This window comes from Nyctereutes procyonoides, unplaced genomic scaffold (genome assembly GCF_905146905.1).
Source record: "Nyctereutes procyonoides isolate TBG_1078 unplaced genomic scaffold, NYPRO_anot_genome, whole genome shotgun sequence".
Lineage (NCBI taxonomy): Eukaryota > Metazoa > Chordata > Mammalia > Carnivora > Canidae > Nyctereutes > Nyctereutes procyonoides.
In genome coordinates this window covers 56437201-56454746 of record NW_026575131.1, presented here as the reverse complement: position 1 = coordinate 56454746, position 17546 = coordinate 56437201, and the positions used below count along the sequence as shown (strand labels likewise).

Sequence of the window (17546 nt, the reverse complement as noted above, 5' to 3'; positions counted from 1 at the left end):
TGTGTGTGTGTGTATTTTTTTTTAATAGAGACACAGAGAGAGAACATGAGTGGGGATAGGGGGCAAAGGGAGAGGGAGCCCACATGAGGCTCAATCTCACCAATTTGAGATCATGACCTGAGCTGAAATCAAGAGTTGGATGCTAAAACAACTTAGCCACCCAGGGGCCCAGAAGGAACCAGTGTTAATGACACCCTGATTTCCAACTTCTAGCCTCCAGATCTGGAGGAGAATAAATTTCTGTTCCTTTAAGTTACCAACTTTGTGGCAATTTGTCAGGGCTGCCTTAGCAAAATAATGCTTAAAGGAGTATTTATCTCCTAAATGTTTTTATCAGAAAGAACTAGAAATAATGTGATAGGAGTCTACTTTAAGGCACTAATAACGTCAACAATATAAGATGCTTATAAAATTTTTCTAATAGTATGCAAATTTTGTGCACAGTAAGTGATATAATTTACATGAAGTTTTTCCCACATTTACTGACATAGGATTTCCCTCCTGTCAGTTTCCATGTCCTTTTTTTTTTTAAAGGATAAGGTACCACAGAAGTCTTTCCCACACTGCTTACATTTAGAATTTCTCCCCACTGTGAATTCTCACATGTCTTTGTAGGGATGTGAGTCTACTGAAGGCTTTACCACATTGTTTACACTTATAGGGGTTCTCTCTACTGTGAGTTCTCAAATGTCCTCGAAATGATGACCAACTGAAAGCTTTCCCACATTGCTTACATATATAGGGTTTCTCTCCAGTGTGAATCCTCACATGTGTTCTAAAGTACGAGAGACTGCTGAAGGCTTTTCCACATTCATTACATGCATATGGTTTTTCTCCTGTGTGAGTTCCCAAATGTCCCTTAAATGATGAAGGGGAGCTGAAGGATTTCCCGCATTGTTTACATTCATAAGTCTTTTCTCCAGAGTGTGTTCTCATGTGAATCCTGAGGTCAGAGGGCCAGCTGTAGGCCTTCCCACATTCCACACATTTATAGGCTTTCTCTCCAGTGTGCATTCTTGCATGTATGATCAGGTAAAAAGAACGAAGAAAGGCTTTCCCACATTCCTTACATTCGTAGGCTTTGTCTGCACTGTGAACCTTCACATGTTTTCTAAGAGACGAGGGAGAAGAGAAGGATTTATTACATTCTCTACAGGCATAGAGTTTCTCAATAGTATGAGTTTCCCTATGTGTCCAGAGGTTTGAGGGAGATCTGAAGGTTTTCTCACACTTTTCACATTCATAAGGCTTCTCTCCAGTGTGGGTTCTTATATGAACCCTAAGTTTGGAGAAGTATATAAAGGCTTTTCCACTTTCCTTACATGTATAGGGTTTCTCTTCAGTGTGAGCTCTTTTGTGTGTCCTAAATGATGAGTAACAAATAAAAGTTCTCCCACATTCCTTACATCGAAGGGATTTCTGTCCATGTTGAAGTGATGTTATGGGACTCTTTAGGGATGTAGTATCCATGATGGCGTTTTCAAACTTAATGTATTCATAGGACTTTACTCCAGTAGAAAGTTTATTATGCAATATAAAATTTGAAATCTGGTTGGTTTCTCCACATTGATTAGTTCCATTATTTTCTGAGAGTATCTCCACCGCATGACACCTGTTACAAATAAGCATCATGTTACCAGTGATTAGCTAACAATTCATCGATGGCTTTTAGCAATTAATAGGATTACATTTTTACCATATTCAATGAATGTGTACATTTCCTGCCCTGTCAGAATTGTTCTAAAGTGGTATATAAGCTAAATGCTCTCATTGAGGGCTCTGTCCCATACCATTTCAGTGTTTTTTACCTTTTGGATTTTGTTTCCTGATGGCTGTTTACAACTGAACTATCTCAAGTAATCAACACATGCACCACTTTTATAAAACTGGTGAAAATTCTCTGTGAATACTTATCATCTGATGTATACCTACATATGTGTACACACACAGACACACACACAGACACATATACACATTAATATCATGGCATACTCAGACTCTCTCCTGAGACCTGCTTTCTCTCAAGTTGATGCCACTCACATCATACATGTCCCCTGGTTCTTGTGCTGATCTTCAATACCATGGCATTTCCAGTTTTCACCTACAATGAAGAACCAGGAATATTTCTTCTGAATCTTACTGTAGTCCATTCATGTCATATTTCTTCCCCAAACATATACTATAGAGGATTTGACCTACTGGTTTTGAGTGTTATGAAAAATAGCAACAAAACTTTCTTTCTTTGGAAAGAACTGGTGAGATGAAGGCAAAAAAATAAGTTGGGAGCACACTTCTTTTCAAATAGTGATCCAAAAAAATAAGCAAATTTTATAAGGAGGAATGTACTTTTGAGCAAAGGACCACAACAAACTTTGAAGAGTTTTGGCTATTTCAGGACTTTGACAACAATAAAGACAAAAGGCCAAAATGGTGTGCAATTTACTGGAAATACTCCATGAAGATTGAGATTTACGGTGACATAAACACCCTATTGTCAGGAAAGCAATGTGGAAAGGAATTGGACAAACTACACATGCTCAATACTAACTTTAAAAGAGAAAATATGGAAGGTTTTTCAGTGTGAACAAGGACATTTGTGAGGATGGGAAAAATTTAAAAAAAGATGCCAATGTGTCTGACAAAATACAACTTCCTCAGTAAGAAGAGTAATTTATTTTTAATTAATATTTCCAAATGTAATGCTCCCCAACAAGGGTTGTTCCTCTTAAAGCAAAGAGTTATAACCCTTACAGAGGTGAAAAGCATTTAAAAGGGAAAGTAGCAGATTCAAATACATGCATTAGAACGTTATTAGACTATATCCTCTAGTAATGTAACCATGTCTGTCTTCCTTAGCTATAAATTCCCATTGTTCAGCTCAAGTTTTGGAACAAGCTCAATAGCTTGCAGGTACTTATACTTAGAGAGTAAGTGAAGGGATGAAGCCATCCTTACCCACTGAGGTCAGGTTCCTGCAGGTCTCCAGCATCACATCTCTGTAGAGCCTCCTCTGAGCACAATCCAGCAAAGCCCACTCCTCTGGGGTGAAGTCCACAACCACATCCTCAAAAACCACCGAGTCCTGAAACATCCCACAGATTCTGGTTCAACAGGGTACTATTCTCCACCAGTGTGTGTGAGGAAGGGGGAGGGGAGGCTGACTGGGGAACCAGGACTTGAGTCACAGCAAGTTCACACATAGTTCTGTGGCCTCCCATCAACTCTAGGGCTGTGTCATCCTATCTCCTTCCCTGTCTTCAGCACTTACATCCTCAGGGATGCCAGCTGGCCTTGTAGATTTAATAGCATCTCTAATGAGCTCATCCTGCCACAGTCTGTGACGATTTTCACTCTTCCCCTCCACCTGAAGGGTCCAAAGAAGTCCACAATAAGTCAGAGATATGAAAGAAATACTATACAAATGAAACAATGATTTACTCTTTAAAAACATCAGTTCCTTGCGATGAAAAGGATTTCTGGGATGCCTGGGTGGCTTGGTGGTTAAGCATCTGCCTTCTGCTCAGGGCGTGATCCTGGAGTCCCAGGATCAAGTCCCACATCAGGCTCCCTGCATGGAGCCTGCTTCTCCCTCTGCCTGTGTCTCTGCCTCTCTCTCTATCTCTCTGAGTCTCTTATAAATAAATAAAATCTTTTAAAAAAAAAGATTTATTCTCTCTCTTCACTGTCCTCTACAGGCCTTAGCACATGAAGCCAGCATTGGACCTAGATGAGGTTTTAATGAATGAAAACATGTTGAGGGCCTGGGAGCATTTCCTGCTTCTCTGCCCACCAACAATTTGATTCTTAAGGGGCCTGGTTATGCCCAACCCTCAACCCAGGCCCTGAATGGACATATTTCCTTGAACTCTGACACACTGTCAACTGGCAGGTCCACCTGGTAAAATAATATTCTTCAGGAGAGGCATTAATACTTATCTGTCTCCTGTTTTTCTGTAAAACAGCAATCCTTCCTTTCCTACATCCTCTCTAGGAGACAGGCAGTGTATCGGCAAACGAGCTCAGGCAGGAGTTCAGACCTCACCACAGGGCCTGCGTTCGTGGGCCAGGGTGCTGGTAACCACCAGTTATGGGTGACAGCTCTTCAACACACAGATGGACATTGCAAGATGTCAGAACAGCCATGTCTGTCCAGGAAAAATGTGCCCTGGTTCTGTGCAGAGGCAGTTATGAATTCACTGTAGAAGTGAATAAATTGAAATCCAGAAGGGTTGGCCTGTGAATTTGCTGAGATCATAAAATTCATAAAGGTCTCAGGTAGCACCTTCCTCCAGAACATCGTAATTCGACTCTTTTCCTGAGAGCTTAAGAGTCAAAATTAAACCAAACCCCACTTCAATAGGTGGTAAATGATGTGGGAAACAAAGGCAGAAGAGAAATTATTAAATTCCCTTCCTACCTACAGCCCATTGACAAGTCCTTGCAACAGGCAGAGTGACCTCCCTCTAGGGACTCAACTGCCTCAATGTTGATACTTCACTAAGGGCAACAGGTGATCTTGGCCTGATCCCCAGGACCTTGTGTATCCACTCTAAGTATAAAAATTATTTTAGAAATTTCCTTTATCTCTACCTACCCCCCACAAGATATGTGCTGGCAATCATCCCCCAAGCACATGACCCGCCAATGTACATCTGAAGGGTCTCATGATTCAAGTTTTATTAGACACTAATAAATTGCCTTTTCCCAACAGTAGCTGCTAGCCCCTTAAGGTCCTGAAAACCTCGCTTCCAAAATTCCTTAGAGACTTAGACTCCCCCTATCCCCCTCCCAACTTGAAAGTATATAATGGGCCACTCCTCCTGACCCCAGTGCAGCTCTTTCTGCATCAAGAATTCTTCCTTTCCTGCTGGCTTTGAACCTTAACGTCTTTCCCACATCAGTGAGGGTATAACAAATAAACACCACTTGCAAGGGAGTGCTTATCTATAGGGGCAGGAGGGAGATGGGGTCAAGGGGGGAAACACTGATGTGGGGCCACAAGCAGATGATCAAGAAATAATTTTTTTTTATTAATTCATGAGAGACACAAAGTGAGAGAGGCAGAGACACAGGTGGAGGGAGAAGCAGGCTCCATGCAGGGACTTGATCCCAGGATCCCAGGGTCATGACCTGAGCTGAAGGCAGATGCTCAACCACTGAGCCACCCAGGCGTCCCAAGAAAGAATTCTTGAGACATTTTTGGTGCAAAAAAAGTGTTTTTATTATAGCAGAGGAACAGGACCCGTGGGTAGGAAGAAGTGAGCTTTTGCTGTATGAGGCTGGTGGTTATTGATGAGGAGAACAATTGCAAAAGAAATGTAGAGAAGATTACACGTTCTTACAGCTTGCAGCCTATCGACAAATACTTGAGGCAGGCAGAGTAACTATGACACTCCTCAAGGAACTCACAACTGCCTTAATGTTAATGCTTTAAAAAAAATTATATGAGGGAGTGAGAGCAGGAGTAGAGAGACAGAGGGAGAAGGAGAAGCAGACTCTCCCCTGAGCAGGGAGCCTGACTTGGGGCTTGATCTTGGGACCCTGGGATCATGACCTGAGCCTAAGGCAGACGCTTAACTGACTGAGCCACCCAGGAGCCCCAATGTTGATGCTTTGCTAGAGGCAAAGAAGCAACCTTAGCATGACTTTAGCCAGACCTCCGGGATCCTGTAAGTCCTCTTTAACATATAAAAATCCCTTTGGAAGATTCCTTTATCTCTACTCTCTACACCCCCGCCTACCCCCAAAAGATGTATGTTAGCAATCATCCTTCAAACATATGGCCCACTGATAGACATCTGAAGGATCTCATAACTAATGTTTTACTAGACAGTAGTAAATAATCTTACCTTAACAGCAGCTAGCCCCTCAAGGTCCTGGAAGACCTCCTTCCAAATTCCTTAGAGACTTACGCTATCCCTAACCCCCCACTAACTAGAAAGTACATAATCACTCACTCCTCAAAATCCCAGTGCAGCAACTCTCTGCCCATGGGTCCTGTATCCATGCTTTTAATAAAAAAACACCTTTTATTATTTTTTAAGATTTTATTTATTTATTCATGAGAGACGCACAGAAAGAGAGAGAAGCAGAGACACAGGCAGAGGCAGGAGCAGGCTCCATGCCGGGAGCCCGACGTGGAACTTGATCCCGGGACCCCAGGATCACGCCCTGGGCCAAAAGCAGGCGCTAAACCGCTGAGCCACCCAGGGATCCCCTAAAAACACCTTTTTGCACCAGAAATGTCTCAAGAATTCTTTCTTGACCTTTTGCTCCCAGACCCCATATCACAGCAGTTATATGCTTATTGCTTGCTCAAAGGGAAGGGGATGTGCGGTGAGTATTAGATCATAAATGTCTTCTTTGACTTTCTACTCATAAAACTACTTTGCGAGATTTCTCTGGTGCTTATCATTCAGTTCAAAATTATCTGTAGGTGAGATGTACAGGCAGTCCTGAGACCTTTTGAGAATGTAGCAACCACTGAGTATTTGATCCTTGCCAGAATAATGCAGGCTATAGGTCAGCCTTCTGGGCTGACAATGTACATTTGTCTGCTTCTATCCCTCATCATTTTCCCCCTGACCAATTATTAGTCCTTAATATTTAAGGTTGTTGAAGGGCAAAAGTTTCATCTTTTGTAACTACTTCAAGTCATAGGGATGTCCCTATGATGAGGGAGCAGAAGGCAAGCTGAGGAGTAAGCACAAGCTGATACCCTGCACAGCACCCACCTTCCCAGGTGGGACATGAGTGACATTCCTTAGGCACTCCTGGCTGTCCTAAAACTAAGGAATGGGAAAAACAAATGGTTAGCTAATAGAGATCACAGTCCAGCAAGACATGGGTGTCCCTCGGCTTATAAAATGTCTTAGTGAATTACAAAAAAAAGTATTCAGGCAGCCCCAGTGGTGCAGCGGTTTGGCGCCGCCTGTAGCCCAGGATGTGATCCTGGAGACCGGGGATCAAGTCCCACGTCCGGCTCCCTGCATGGAACCTGCTTCTCCCTCTGCCTGTGTCTCTGCCTCTCTCTCTGTGTGTGTCTCTCATGAATAAATAAATAAAATCTTAAAAAAAAAGCATTCTTATCAATAACCTAACTTCTGGAAGGAAACTCCCAACTATCTTAATATTAATGCTTTACTAGAAGGGAAAACAACCTTCACCTGGTAATGACAAGGCCTCCAATATCTTGTAGGTCCCCTTTATTTTTATTTATTTATTTATTTATTTATTTGTCTCCTTTAGCATACAAAAATTCTTTTGAAGACCTTCCTTTTTCCTTACCCTCAACTCCCAAGTATATAATCAGTCACCCCTCACAATTCCAGGTCAGCAGGACTTTCTACACCATTTGTCCTGCCCCTGTGCTTTTTTTTAAAATTAATTTATTTATTTATGATAGTCACACAGAGAGAGAGAGGGAGGCAGAGACACAGGCAGAGGGAGAAGCAGGCTCCATGCACCGGGAGCCCAACGTGGGATTCGATCCCGGGTCTCCAGGATCGCGCCCTGGGCCAAAGGCAGGCGCTAAACCGCTGCGCCACCCAGGGATCCCCCTGCCCCTGTGCTTTAATAAAACCACCATTTTGCATAAAGACATATCAAGAATTCTTCCCTGGATGTCAGCTCTGGACCTCACCCCACTAAACCTTACCTACATTCAAAAACTACATCATCTACCCATGGATTGAAACTGGTCACTCTCTGTCCCAACAAGTAACAATTACAGAAACCATTGGTGTAGCATCCAGAGTAGACATTGGGTGAGTTTGCTTCAAGTAGTAAGTGATGTAAGAAAAGATGTTAGGAAAAAAAAAAAAGAAAAGATGTTAGGGTTTGAAGTTGATGGCCAAGAAAGAATTCTTGAGATGTCTTCGGTTCAAAAAGGTGGTTATATTGGGATTCCTGGGTGGCTCAGGGGTTTAGTGTCCACCTTTGGCCGAGGATGTGATCCTAGAGTCCCAGGATCAAGTCCCACATCAGGCTCCCTGCATGGAGCCTGCTGCTCCCTCTGCCTGTGTCTCTGCCACCCCCTCTGCCTGTCTCTCATAAATAAATAAATAAATAAATAAATAAATAATAATAAATAAATAATTTAAAGGTTTTATTAAAGCATGAGGGCAGGACCTGTGAGCAGAAAGAGGCGTACTGGGGTCTTGAGGAGTGAACCATTAGATACTTTTAAGTTGGGAGGTAATTAGGGAGAGCCTAAGTCTCTACGGAATTTTGGAAGCAAAGTTTCCAGGATCCTGAGAGGGCTAGCTATTGTTGGGAAAAGGTCATTTTTTACCGACTAATAAAACCTGAGTCATGAGACCCCTCAGATGTGTATTGGTGGGCCATGTCAGGAAGGAGTCAGGAACTGCTTGCATGTATCTTGACAATAGGAGAGAACAAAGTGAAAGAGACAACATATTAGGATTACTATTATAATAAAAATAGGAAGTGTGATAAGAAGACCCTTTAGAGTGGATCATTCTCTACCTCCTAAACAGAAATGTAACCAATCATTAAGAGGCAATGTAGGATCTTTAAGAGGACCAATTTGATTATTCATATCAGTAAATAATCCTCTTATGTTTTTGTTATCATCTGGAGTGTAGATGCAACATACAGCTTTAATAATGCCACATGCTCCTCCTCGTGTTGCTATTAAGACATCTACTGTCATTCTATTTTGTAGGATTTCTTTATGCATTTGGGTAATGTTAATAACATAATGCTATTTTGAGTCATCTTAGGCCTCATTTGTATATTTATCAAGGGCCTCCATGTGCCATATGACATCTTCTAAACCTGATGAAGAAAAATAGATGTCAGAAGGTCATACCAATGGAACACAGATCTCATCCATCGTTATGAGCTCATCTGTGGATTAGCATATTCAGTTAAAATTTTGATAGTTTGAGAATAAGATAAAGGCCTCTTATGACCTTGAGAGTCCCATGTAACATTTACCATGGGCCAGCAAGAAACGTTCTTTTTAGTGATAGAAATATCCCTATATGTGCTAGTACTGGGGTAATGTATCATATTGGCTATGTTGGTGTTTTGTTTTCTTTTTAAAGATATTTATTTATTTATTTATTTATTTATTTATTTATTTGAGAGAGGGAGAGAGAGCAGGAGAGAGAAAGTGAGCATGAGCAGGGTGAGGGAAAGAGGGAGAAGCAGACTCCCTGCTAAGCAGGGATCCCAACTTGGGACTCACTCCCAAGACTCCAGGACCATGACCCAAACTAAAGTCAGATGCTTAACTGACTGAGCTACCCAGGTGCCCCTTGGCTATGTTTTGATACAAATAATGCAATCTGTACCATGTGATGGAGAAACCCACCAAAGGAGACAGTAAGCCACAAAGCAGGCACCAAGACTGGTTTTATAGCTCAGTGTCCCACTGTACCCATTGTAAAAATGAGTTACCATTTAGGTGTGGTGTCTGCTAAAACTTTGGTTGCCCTCGCAGTATCATCTGGGATATATACACATTTAGTCTCAATATTAGCATAATTATTTTCTTTGACTTGTAGTCAGGATATCAAAGGCCACTTTTGGAGGGCCACTTTTGGAATTTGTGGGTGACTGCATATCAGGTTTGGTTAAAGGTAGCTGCTGTATGGAGGGTTAAAGCTTCTACTCATAATTTTACATTGATAGAGGCAGCTCCCAGGACAAATATGGGTAAGGGATAAAACCATTAAGAAGCCCTGTTAGCTTGTCATTTTGTCACCCCAGCCACACAGAATTGGTGAAAGTGATAGATGAGTTTATACAGTTGTTGGGGAGTCCTTCCCATGTTCCAGCTGTTCAAATAATCCTATGCCTCTAGGGTCCTGTTTTTATCCTTACAAAGTAGCAAGCGTAAAGATTGTCTATACATGAGCTATTGTGGTGGTTTCTCTGAAGCTGACTTCAAGTTGTCCAGCATCAGTTTTCAGGACTTTAGGAAAAAGGGGCAGTTTTAGCTTTTAATGATTTTAAGTGAGGAGAATGGGATATAGGAAGCCTTAGTTTGGAGAGGTATAGCCAGATATTTGAGGACATAAGAAGAATTCAAGATCTTGTATACTTTATCATAAGTAGTATTAAAATCTACAAAGAGGAGGGAGGGGCAAGATGGCGGAAGAGCAGGGTCCCCAAATCACCTGTCCCCACCAAATTCCCTAGATAACCTTCAAATCATCCTGAAAATCTACGAATTCGGCCTGAGATGTAAAGAGAGACCAGCTGGAACGCTGCAGTGAGAAGAGTCCGCGCTTCTATCAAGGTAGGAAGACGGGGAAAAAGAAATAAAGGAACAAAAGGCCTCCGAGGGGGAGGGGCCCCCGAGGAGCCGGGCTGAGGCCGGGGCGAGTGTCCCCAGGACAGGAGAGCCCCGTCCCGGAGGAGCAGGAGCTGCACCAACCTTCCCGGGCAGGAAAGGGGCCCGCAGGGAGTTGGAGCAGGACCCAGGAGGGCGGGGATGCCCTCGGGCTCCCGGGGACACTAACAGACACCTGCGCCCGCAGGAGAGCGCACCGAGCTCCCTAAGGGCTGCAGCGCGCACGGAGGGACCGACCGGAGCAGCTCGGAGGGGCTCGGGGGCGGCTCCAGGGAGGGGGCTGCGGGGCGGGAGCGCGAATCCAACAGCGCAGGCCCCGGAGCACAGGGCGCCGGGACACAGCCCAGGATCCGGCCTCCCCCGGGACAGGCAGAGGCCGGGAGGGCCCAGGACAGCGAGGACGCTCCTGCCCCGAGCTGAGCAGATCAGCGGCCCCGCCCCGGAGCCTCCAGGCCCTGCGGACGGAGAGCCGAGAGCCCCGAGCCCGTAGTTCCTGCGGAGGCTGAATCCAGGCTTCCAGAGTTGCCATAGCAACTGCGGCTGTTCCTCCTGGGGCCTGACGGGGTAAACAACCCCCGCTGAGCCCGGCAGCAGGCAGGGGCAGAGCAGCTCCCCCAAGTGCTAACACCTGAAAATCAGCACAACAGGCCCCTCCCCCAGAAGACCAGCTGGACGGACCAGTGATACTCCCCCGTGTTCCAACACAACTTGTTTTTGGCCACTCTGCACTGAGCAAAATGACTAGAAGGAAAACCTCACTTCAAAAGAAAGAATCAGAAACAGCCCTCTCTCCCACAGAGTTACAAAATCTGGATTACACTTCAATGTCAGAAAGCCAATTCAGAAGCACCATTATACAGCTACTGGTGGCTCTAGAAAAAAGCATTAAGGACTCACGAGACTTCATGACTGCAGAATTTAGATCCAATCAGGCAGAAATTAAAAATCAATTGAATGAGATGCAATCCAAACTAGAAGTCCTAACGACGAGGGTTAACGAGGTGGAAGAACGAGTGAGTGACATAGAAGACAAGTTGATGGCAAAGAGGGAAACTGAGGAAAAAAGAGACAAACAATTAAGGACCATGAAGACAGATTAAGGGAAATAAATGACAACCTAAGGAAGAAAAACCTACGTTTAATTGGGGTTCCCGAGGGCGCCGAAAGGGCCAGAGGGCCAGAATATGTATTTGAACAAATCCTAGCTGAAAACTTTCCCAGTCTGGGAAGGGAAACAGGCATTCAGATCCAGGAAATAGAGAGATCCCCCCCTAAAATCAATAAAAACCGTTCAACACCTCGACATCTAATAGTGAAGCTTGCAAATTCCAAAGATAAAGAGAAGATCCTTAAAGCAGCAAGAGACAAGAAGTCCCTGACTTTCATGGGGAGGAATATTAGGGTAACAGCAGACCTCTCCACAGAGACCTGGCAGGGCCAGAAAGGGCTGGCAGGATATATTCAGGGTCCTAAATGAGAAGAACATGCAACCAAGAATACTTTATCCAGCAAGGCTCTCATTCAAAATGGAAGGAGAGATAAAGAGCTTCCAAGACAGGCAGGAACTGAAAGAATATGTGACCTCCAAACCAGCTCTGCAAGAAATTTTAAAGGGGACTCTTAAAACTCCCCTTTAAGAAGAAGTTCAGTGGAACAATCCACAAAAACAAGGACTAAATAGATATCATGATGACACTAAACTCATATCTGTCAATAGTAACTCTGAACGTGAATGGCCTTAATGACCCCATCAAAAGGCGCAGGGTTTCAGACTGGATAAAAAAGCAGGACCCATCTATTTGCTGTCTACAAGAGACTCATTTTAGACAGAAGGACACCTACAACCTGAAAATAAAAGGTTGGAGAACCATTTACCATTCAAATGGTTCTCAAAATATACCCTAAAAACTATAGAACACTTCTGAAAGAAATTGAGGAAGACACAAAGAGATGGAAAAATATTCCATGCTCATGGATTGGCAGAATCAATATTGTGAAAATGTCAATGTTACCCAGGGCAATTTACACGTATAATGCAATCCCTATCAAAATACCATGGACTTTCTTCAGAGACTTAGAACAAATTATTTTAAGATTTGTGTGGAATCAGAAAAAACCCCAAACAGCCAGGGGAATTTTAAAAAAGAAAACCGTATCTGGGGGCATCACAATGCCAGATTTCAGGTTGTACTACAAAGCTGTGTTCATCAAGACAGTGTGGTACTGGCACAAAAACAGACACATAGATCAATGGAACAGAACAGAGAACCCAGAAGTGGACCCTGAACTTTATGGTCAACTAATATACGATAAAGGAGGAAAGACGATCCACTGGAAGAAAGACAGTCTCTTCAATAAATGGTGCTGGGAAAATTGGACATCCACATGCAGAAGAATGAAACTGGACCACTCTCTTGCACCATACACAAAGATAAACTCAAAATAGATGAAAGATCTAAATGTGAGACAAGATTCCATCAAAATCCCAGAGGAGAACTCAGGCAACACCCTTTTTGAACTTGGCCACAGTAACCGGAGAAGGACAAACAGTGTATGTTCTCATTCATTTGGGGAATATGAATAATAGTGAAAGGGAATATAAGGGAAGGGAGAAGAAATGTGTGAGAAATATCAGAAAGGGAGACAGAACATAAAGACTTCTAACTCTGGGAAATGAACTAGGGGTGGTGGAGGGGGAGGAGGGCGGGGGGTGGGGGTGAATGGGTGACGGGCACTGAGGGGGACACTTGACGGGATGAGCACTGGGTGTTATTCTGTATGTTGGTAAATTGAACACCAATAAAAATTAATTTATAATAAAAAAAATAAAAATAAAAAAATAATAAAAATAAAATAAAAAAGAAAAAATAATAAAATCTACAAAGATATGTGTGGGTTTTTTTTAATTTGTTATTTATTTGAGAGAGAGTGAGCACAAGCAGGAAAAGGCACAGAGGGAAAGGGAGAAGCAGACTCCCCACTGAGCAGGGGACCTAATGCAGGGCCTGATCCTAGGACGCCAGGATCATGACCTGAGTCAAAGGCAGACACTTAACTGACTGAGCCACCCGGGCACCTCCAAGATATGCCATTGAAACAATTTTTCCTATTTTCATCCTTATTTCCAGAGATAGCCAAATCAAGACTAATTTAGTTGCAAAACAAGCCCAGTGTTAACAAACTTGGCCTAATTATTTGCATAAGCTCAGCAAGAATAGTGATTGGCCATATAAGTTATTGTTTAAAATTTGCTCTGCTGGAACTTTTTATAAGGAATCTCTAGAGTGAACTTTTAATAGCCTCTCGAGGCCAGAAGCCAAATGCTTGTTGTCAGACTTGCCTGCAACATCTGTAGATTTGGGGGGAATTCCTCTTCTTGAGGTCCCCAATATATCCTGAGGTTTCCTGCACCTGGCAGGAAGCGACATTCTTTACTCTCCTGGTAAGGCTGCTGGGAACTCTGTCAGCAAAGTATCAGACCAACATTTCCAAGGGGCTTCATTGGCTCCATAAAGTCAACCTTAATTTCTCAAAGCTATTTGGCCACATCTCTCTCAAATATGATATTCCAGTCAAAGCGCTGGTAGGATAACCAAAGTTTTCAAGGATGTCCTGTTAGAAGGAGAATAGATACTCATTGAACTGATGCAAATGATTATAACTGCCAAGAAAGAAAGAATACTTTCTTTCTGAACTTGAGAGTTTCTGAATCTTAGAGGGTTTGGGTAGGGAGAAAATTAAGACATTTTAATTTGTTCAAAAGGGAATATTTTATCTTTTTCCTCATTTCATTCAGTCCTATGTTATTAATTTTTGTTCTGTTTGCAGCTTTTTCTGTTAATTCTGGATATTTTCATTCAGCTTAGTTTTATGATTTTAAAGATATCAGAAACCTGTATTTGTCAAAAGTCCTTTTTATGAATCCCCTTGAAAATGAAACACATTTTGTGAGAACATCAGAACAATAACTATAAATCACACACACACACACACACACACACACACACACACACAAAACCCATGGCCATGATTAAAAATCTGATGGGAGAGTTCATTATAATGCAATTGCCAAGGAAATCTGGTTATTTCTGTGACATACAACATTTCAATAATTCAAGTAATGATCTTATACCAGGACATATTAAAACTTCAGGAACTTCATATATTTTCTAGAATAGTTATAGCATTTATCCATACAATGCAGCCTATGGCTTATCATCATTTGCTTCACAGCACTTTCCAAGTAGCTAAACATACAAAATAGACAAACCTAATTAACTTAATTTACCATTTGAATCTTGGGATATTTGTTTAAAACCCCCCAAAATTTTAAAGCACATGCCTAAATAGGATTGCAGATCATTATAAATTTAATATTTATATTTAACCAAGGTGGAAATATGAATTTTACAGGAAGCTATTTAATTGTTGGCAAAATGTAGCTCCTTTAACATTGAGATGTTTTAACTTTTTTAAGTAACTAAAGACCTGATAAAGACAAAGTATAGAAGCTTTGGTTTTCTGGGCAGATAAAGAGAAGAGAAAAAAAAATTGCTTTTCAAGAGCAGACCAACAATCAAAGAAATCTTTGTCTTATTAACTGAGAGAAAAGCAGAATGTCAGTCTTATACCAGTGTACTTTTAATATCCATTGGTTTCAACCTTAGTCCTGACTACACATAAAATTCTTTTCCAAAGCTTTCCTTTCACAAACCTACAACTTTCTTTTTCAATCAGATTATGTCCTATGCCTTTTCTCTCTAAACAACTAGTCTCATTTTAGTACAAAATTGCTTTCTTTTTCCCTCAACAAAGTGTATTCCAGTTTCTTATACCTTTCCTACACATCTACTTTCCTACATACAGAGTTCTTTTCCTCATCATTTCCATCAGGCTTAATTACATTTATTAGAATTTTAACTCTCCGAAACCTTAGTCCCTGCTGAAAACTAACCAATTGTGAACAGTTGGTTACACCAGAATTCTTTGGATGAGAAGTTTATAAATATATTTCTAATTTCTAAAAACATACATTTTTTTCCATAGTACAGTCTTTTAATCAAGCACAAAGCATATTCACTAACAGACCTAAGTATACTCATTTTCTCTGCAATAAGAAGCTAAATGCACAAACCTATGTTCATTAATCAGTGCTGATACTAATTAAGATAAGATTTAAAAATAACTACTTTATCTTATTTGGAAAAGGCAGATATCCAGTCAATTTAACCCAATTTGTCATCTAACTTAGCAAAACTTCAAGGTTTCAGGTTACCAAACACTTTTAAATCTATCTTAACATTATTACCCATGAGAACTTTATGAGACAGACAAAATTAACCATTAAGTCATCTTTTTTGCTGACAAATTGCAACAGAGATAACATGAGCTTATCTGACCTTTAGTAAACCTTGGTAGAATAAGTTTTATGGTTAATGCTGATAACCTAAGGAACCTAAATCAGCTTCAATACCAGATGTATTGCACACGGGTCCACTTAAAAGTCAATCAGTCTGTTGTTCCCCATGGTCAATTTTTTACCTGGGGCACCACTGGGGGAATCTGAATTGGGGGATGTAGGTCCAGGGAGGGGTGCTCTAGGCTCTAGAGGGTGCTCTAGATGGCGAGGAGAGGAGCAGGAGCCAACGGTACAGGAATCACTGAGCTGATACCAGAACCAGTTATTTGACTGCAACCAAGGTGGTGCAGAAACAGGAGGGTGTTGTGCCCAAGATTGCAAACCCAAGAAACCACCAAGGAGCCGACACCGATGCAAGTGCATGAGGGTTTATTAGCAAGCTCGAGCTTGGGTCCAAGTATACCCGACACAGCGGAGCAGGGACTCGGACCCCCAAGTGGGTTACAGCTGGGTTTTTTATAGGCTGGTCTAGGGGATTTTCAGAAGGGGTGGAAGAATTTCTCAAGTTCTGTTTACATTCTGATATGGGGCTTTCAAGGGCATTGAGCTCTGTTCTCATTCTCATATGGAACTTTCTACCATGGGCGTGGGCTCTGTTGTCTTTCTGATATGGGATTCTCTGCTGAGGACAATTCTGAGCTCTGTTGTCTTTCTGATATGGGATTCCCTGCCGAGGACATTCTGCAGTTTTTCCTGTAAAGTTCAGCTTTTATTCACAGGGGCCTAAGATGGCTGTACTTGTGCTAATGCTAAACTTGAGGTGGAATGGCCTTGATTTTTCTTGGCCTCCACAGAGGGCAAAGGCTGGAGTCAGAAGAGGTGAGGCACCTAAAAGCCCACAGGGCAGAGAAAGAGAATTCCCTGACATGTTAAGACCATAATCCAAAATATCAGGAAGGGGTTTACAAGCCTGGTTAGTGAACAGACAAATTCTGCAAGAGGCCCAAAGTTCGGGGCCTGGATTTAGGGCCATGCTGGGCTGGACATGGGGTACCTCTATCTATTTGCCCTGTTTCCTGCAGAAGAGATCTGATAGATCATATTGAAGTTTAACATCCCGTTATTGGGCCGTTTTTCCTGGTCTCATAAGGAGTACTGAAGCCATGCAGTATTACCGAAGATCAGTCCTTTCTTGCAATCTGAGTTGTTTCCAGTGGGTTAAAGGGCATTTCAAGGGAGATCCTTGGGAACTGAGGAAAGATCCATTATCAAGAAAATCTCAAAAAAAAAAAGAAATTAAAAAAAAAGAAAAAGAAAATCTCCCCTGAATCCCTAGTGGCATCCCATGCAAGATATCAGAGGTTCCTAGTGTCAGAGTGACCAGAAGTGTCCCTCTAAGAAGTCCCCGTTAATACTGCCTTACCCTATAGGAGAGATGCTGGTGTCCCTTTGCTTCTCCATCGCATTCTAGACCACAGGGTGGGTGCCAGTGAGCAGACCTAAGACCCTGCCATGAAGAACCTGTTCTTTTTATTTTTTTTATTTAAGATTTATTTATTCATGAGAGACAGAGAGAGAGAGAGAGAGAGGCAGAGACACAGGCAGAGGGAGAAGCAGGCTCCATTCATGCAGGGAGCCTGACGTGGGACTCGATCCTGGGACCCCAGGATCACGCCCTGGGCCAAAGGAAGGCACTAACTGCTGAGCCACGCATGGGTCCCAAACCTGTTGTTTTTAACCTATGGAAAATACTAGAAAAGTTTTACAAGGGGGAATTACCCAATGTTATAATCTAAGTAGTCAGTAGGGGGCACTGATGAAAAATAGTAAAGATAGAAATCCACTGTAGTCTAAGCAGTGCTC

General features: G+C 42.3%; 1 protein-coding gene across 1 annotated transcript; it reads right to left on the bottom strand.

Annotated features, from left to right (window-relative positions):
* Positions 1 to 573: 573 nt before the first annotated feature.
* On the bottom strand, positions 574 to 3091 carry LOC129522244 (zinc finger protein 791-like). Its single transcript, XM_055344368.1, has 4 exons — positions 2956 to 3091; positions 2041 to 2101; positions 1230 to 1363; positions 574 to 1079 (listed from the first exon to the last, which is right to left on the bottom strand). Exons 1-4 carry the CDS (start codon positions 3089 to 3091, stop codon positions 574 to 576), a joined length of 837 nt encoding a protein of 278 aa, XP_055200343.1.
* Positions 3092 to 17546: the final 14455 nt, after the last annotated feature.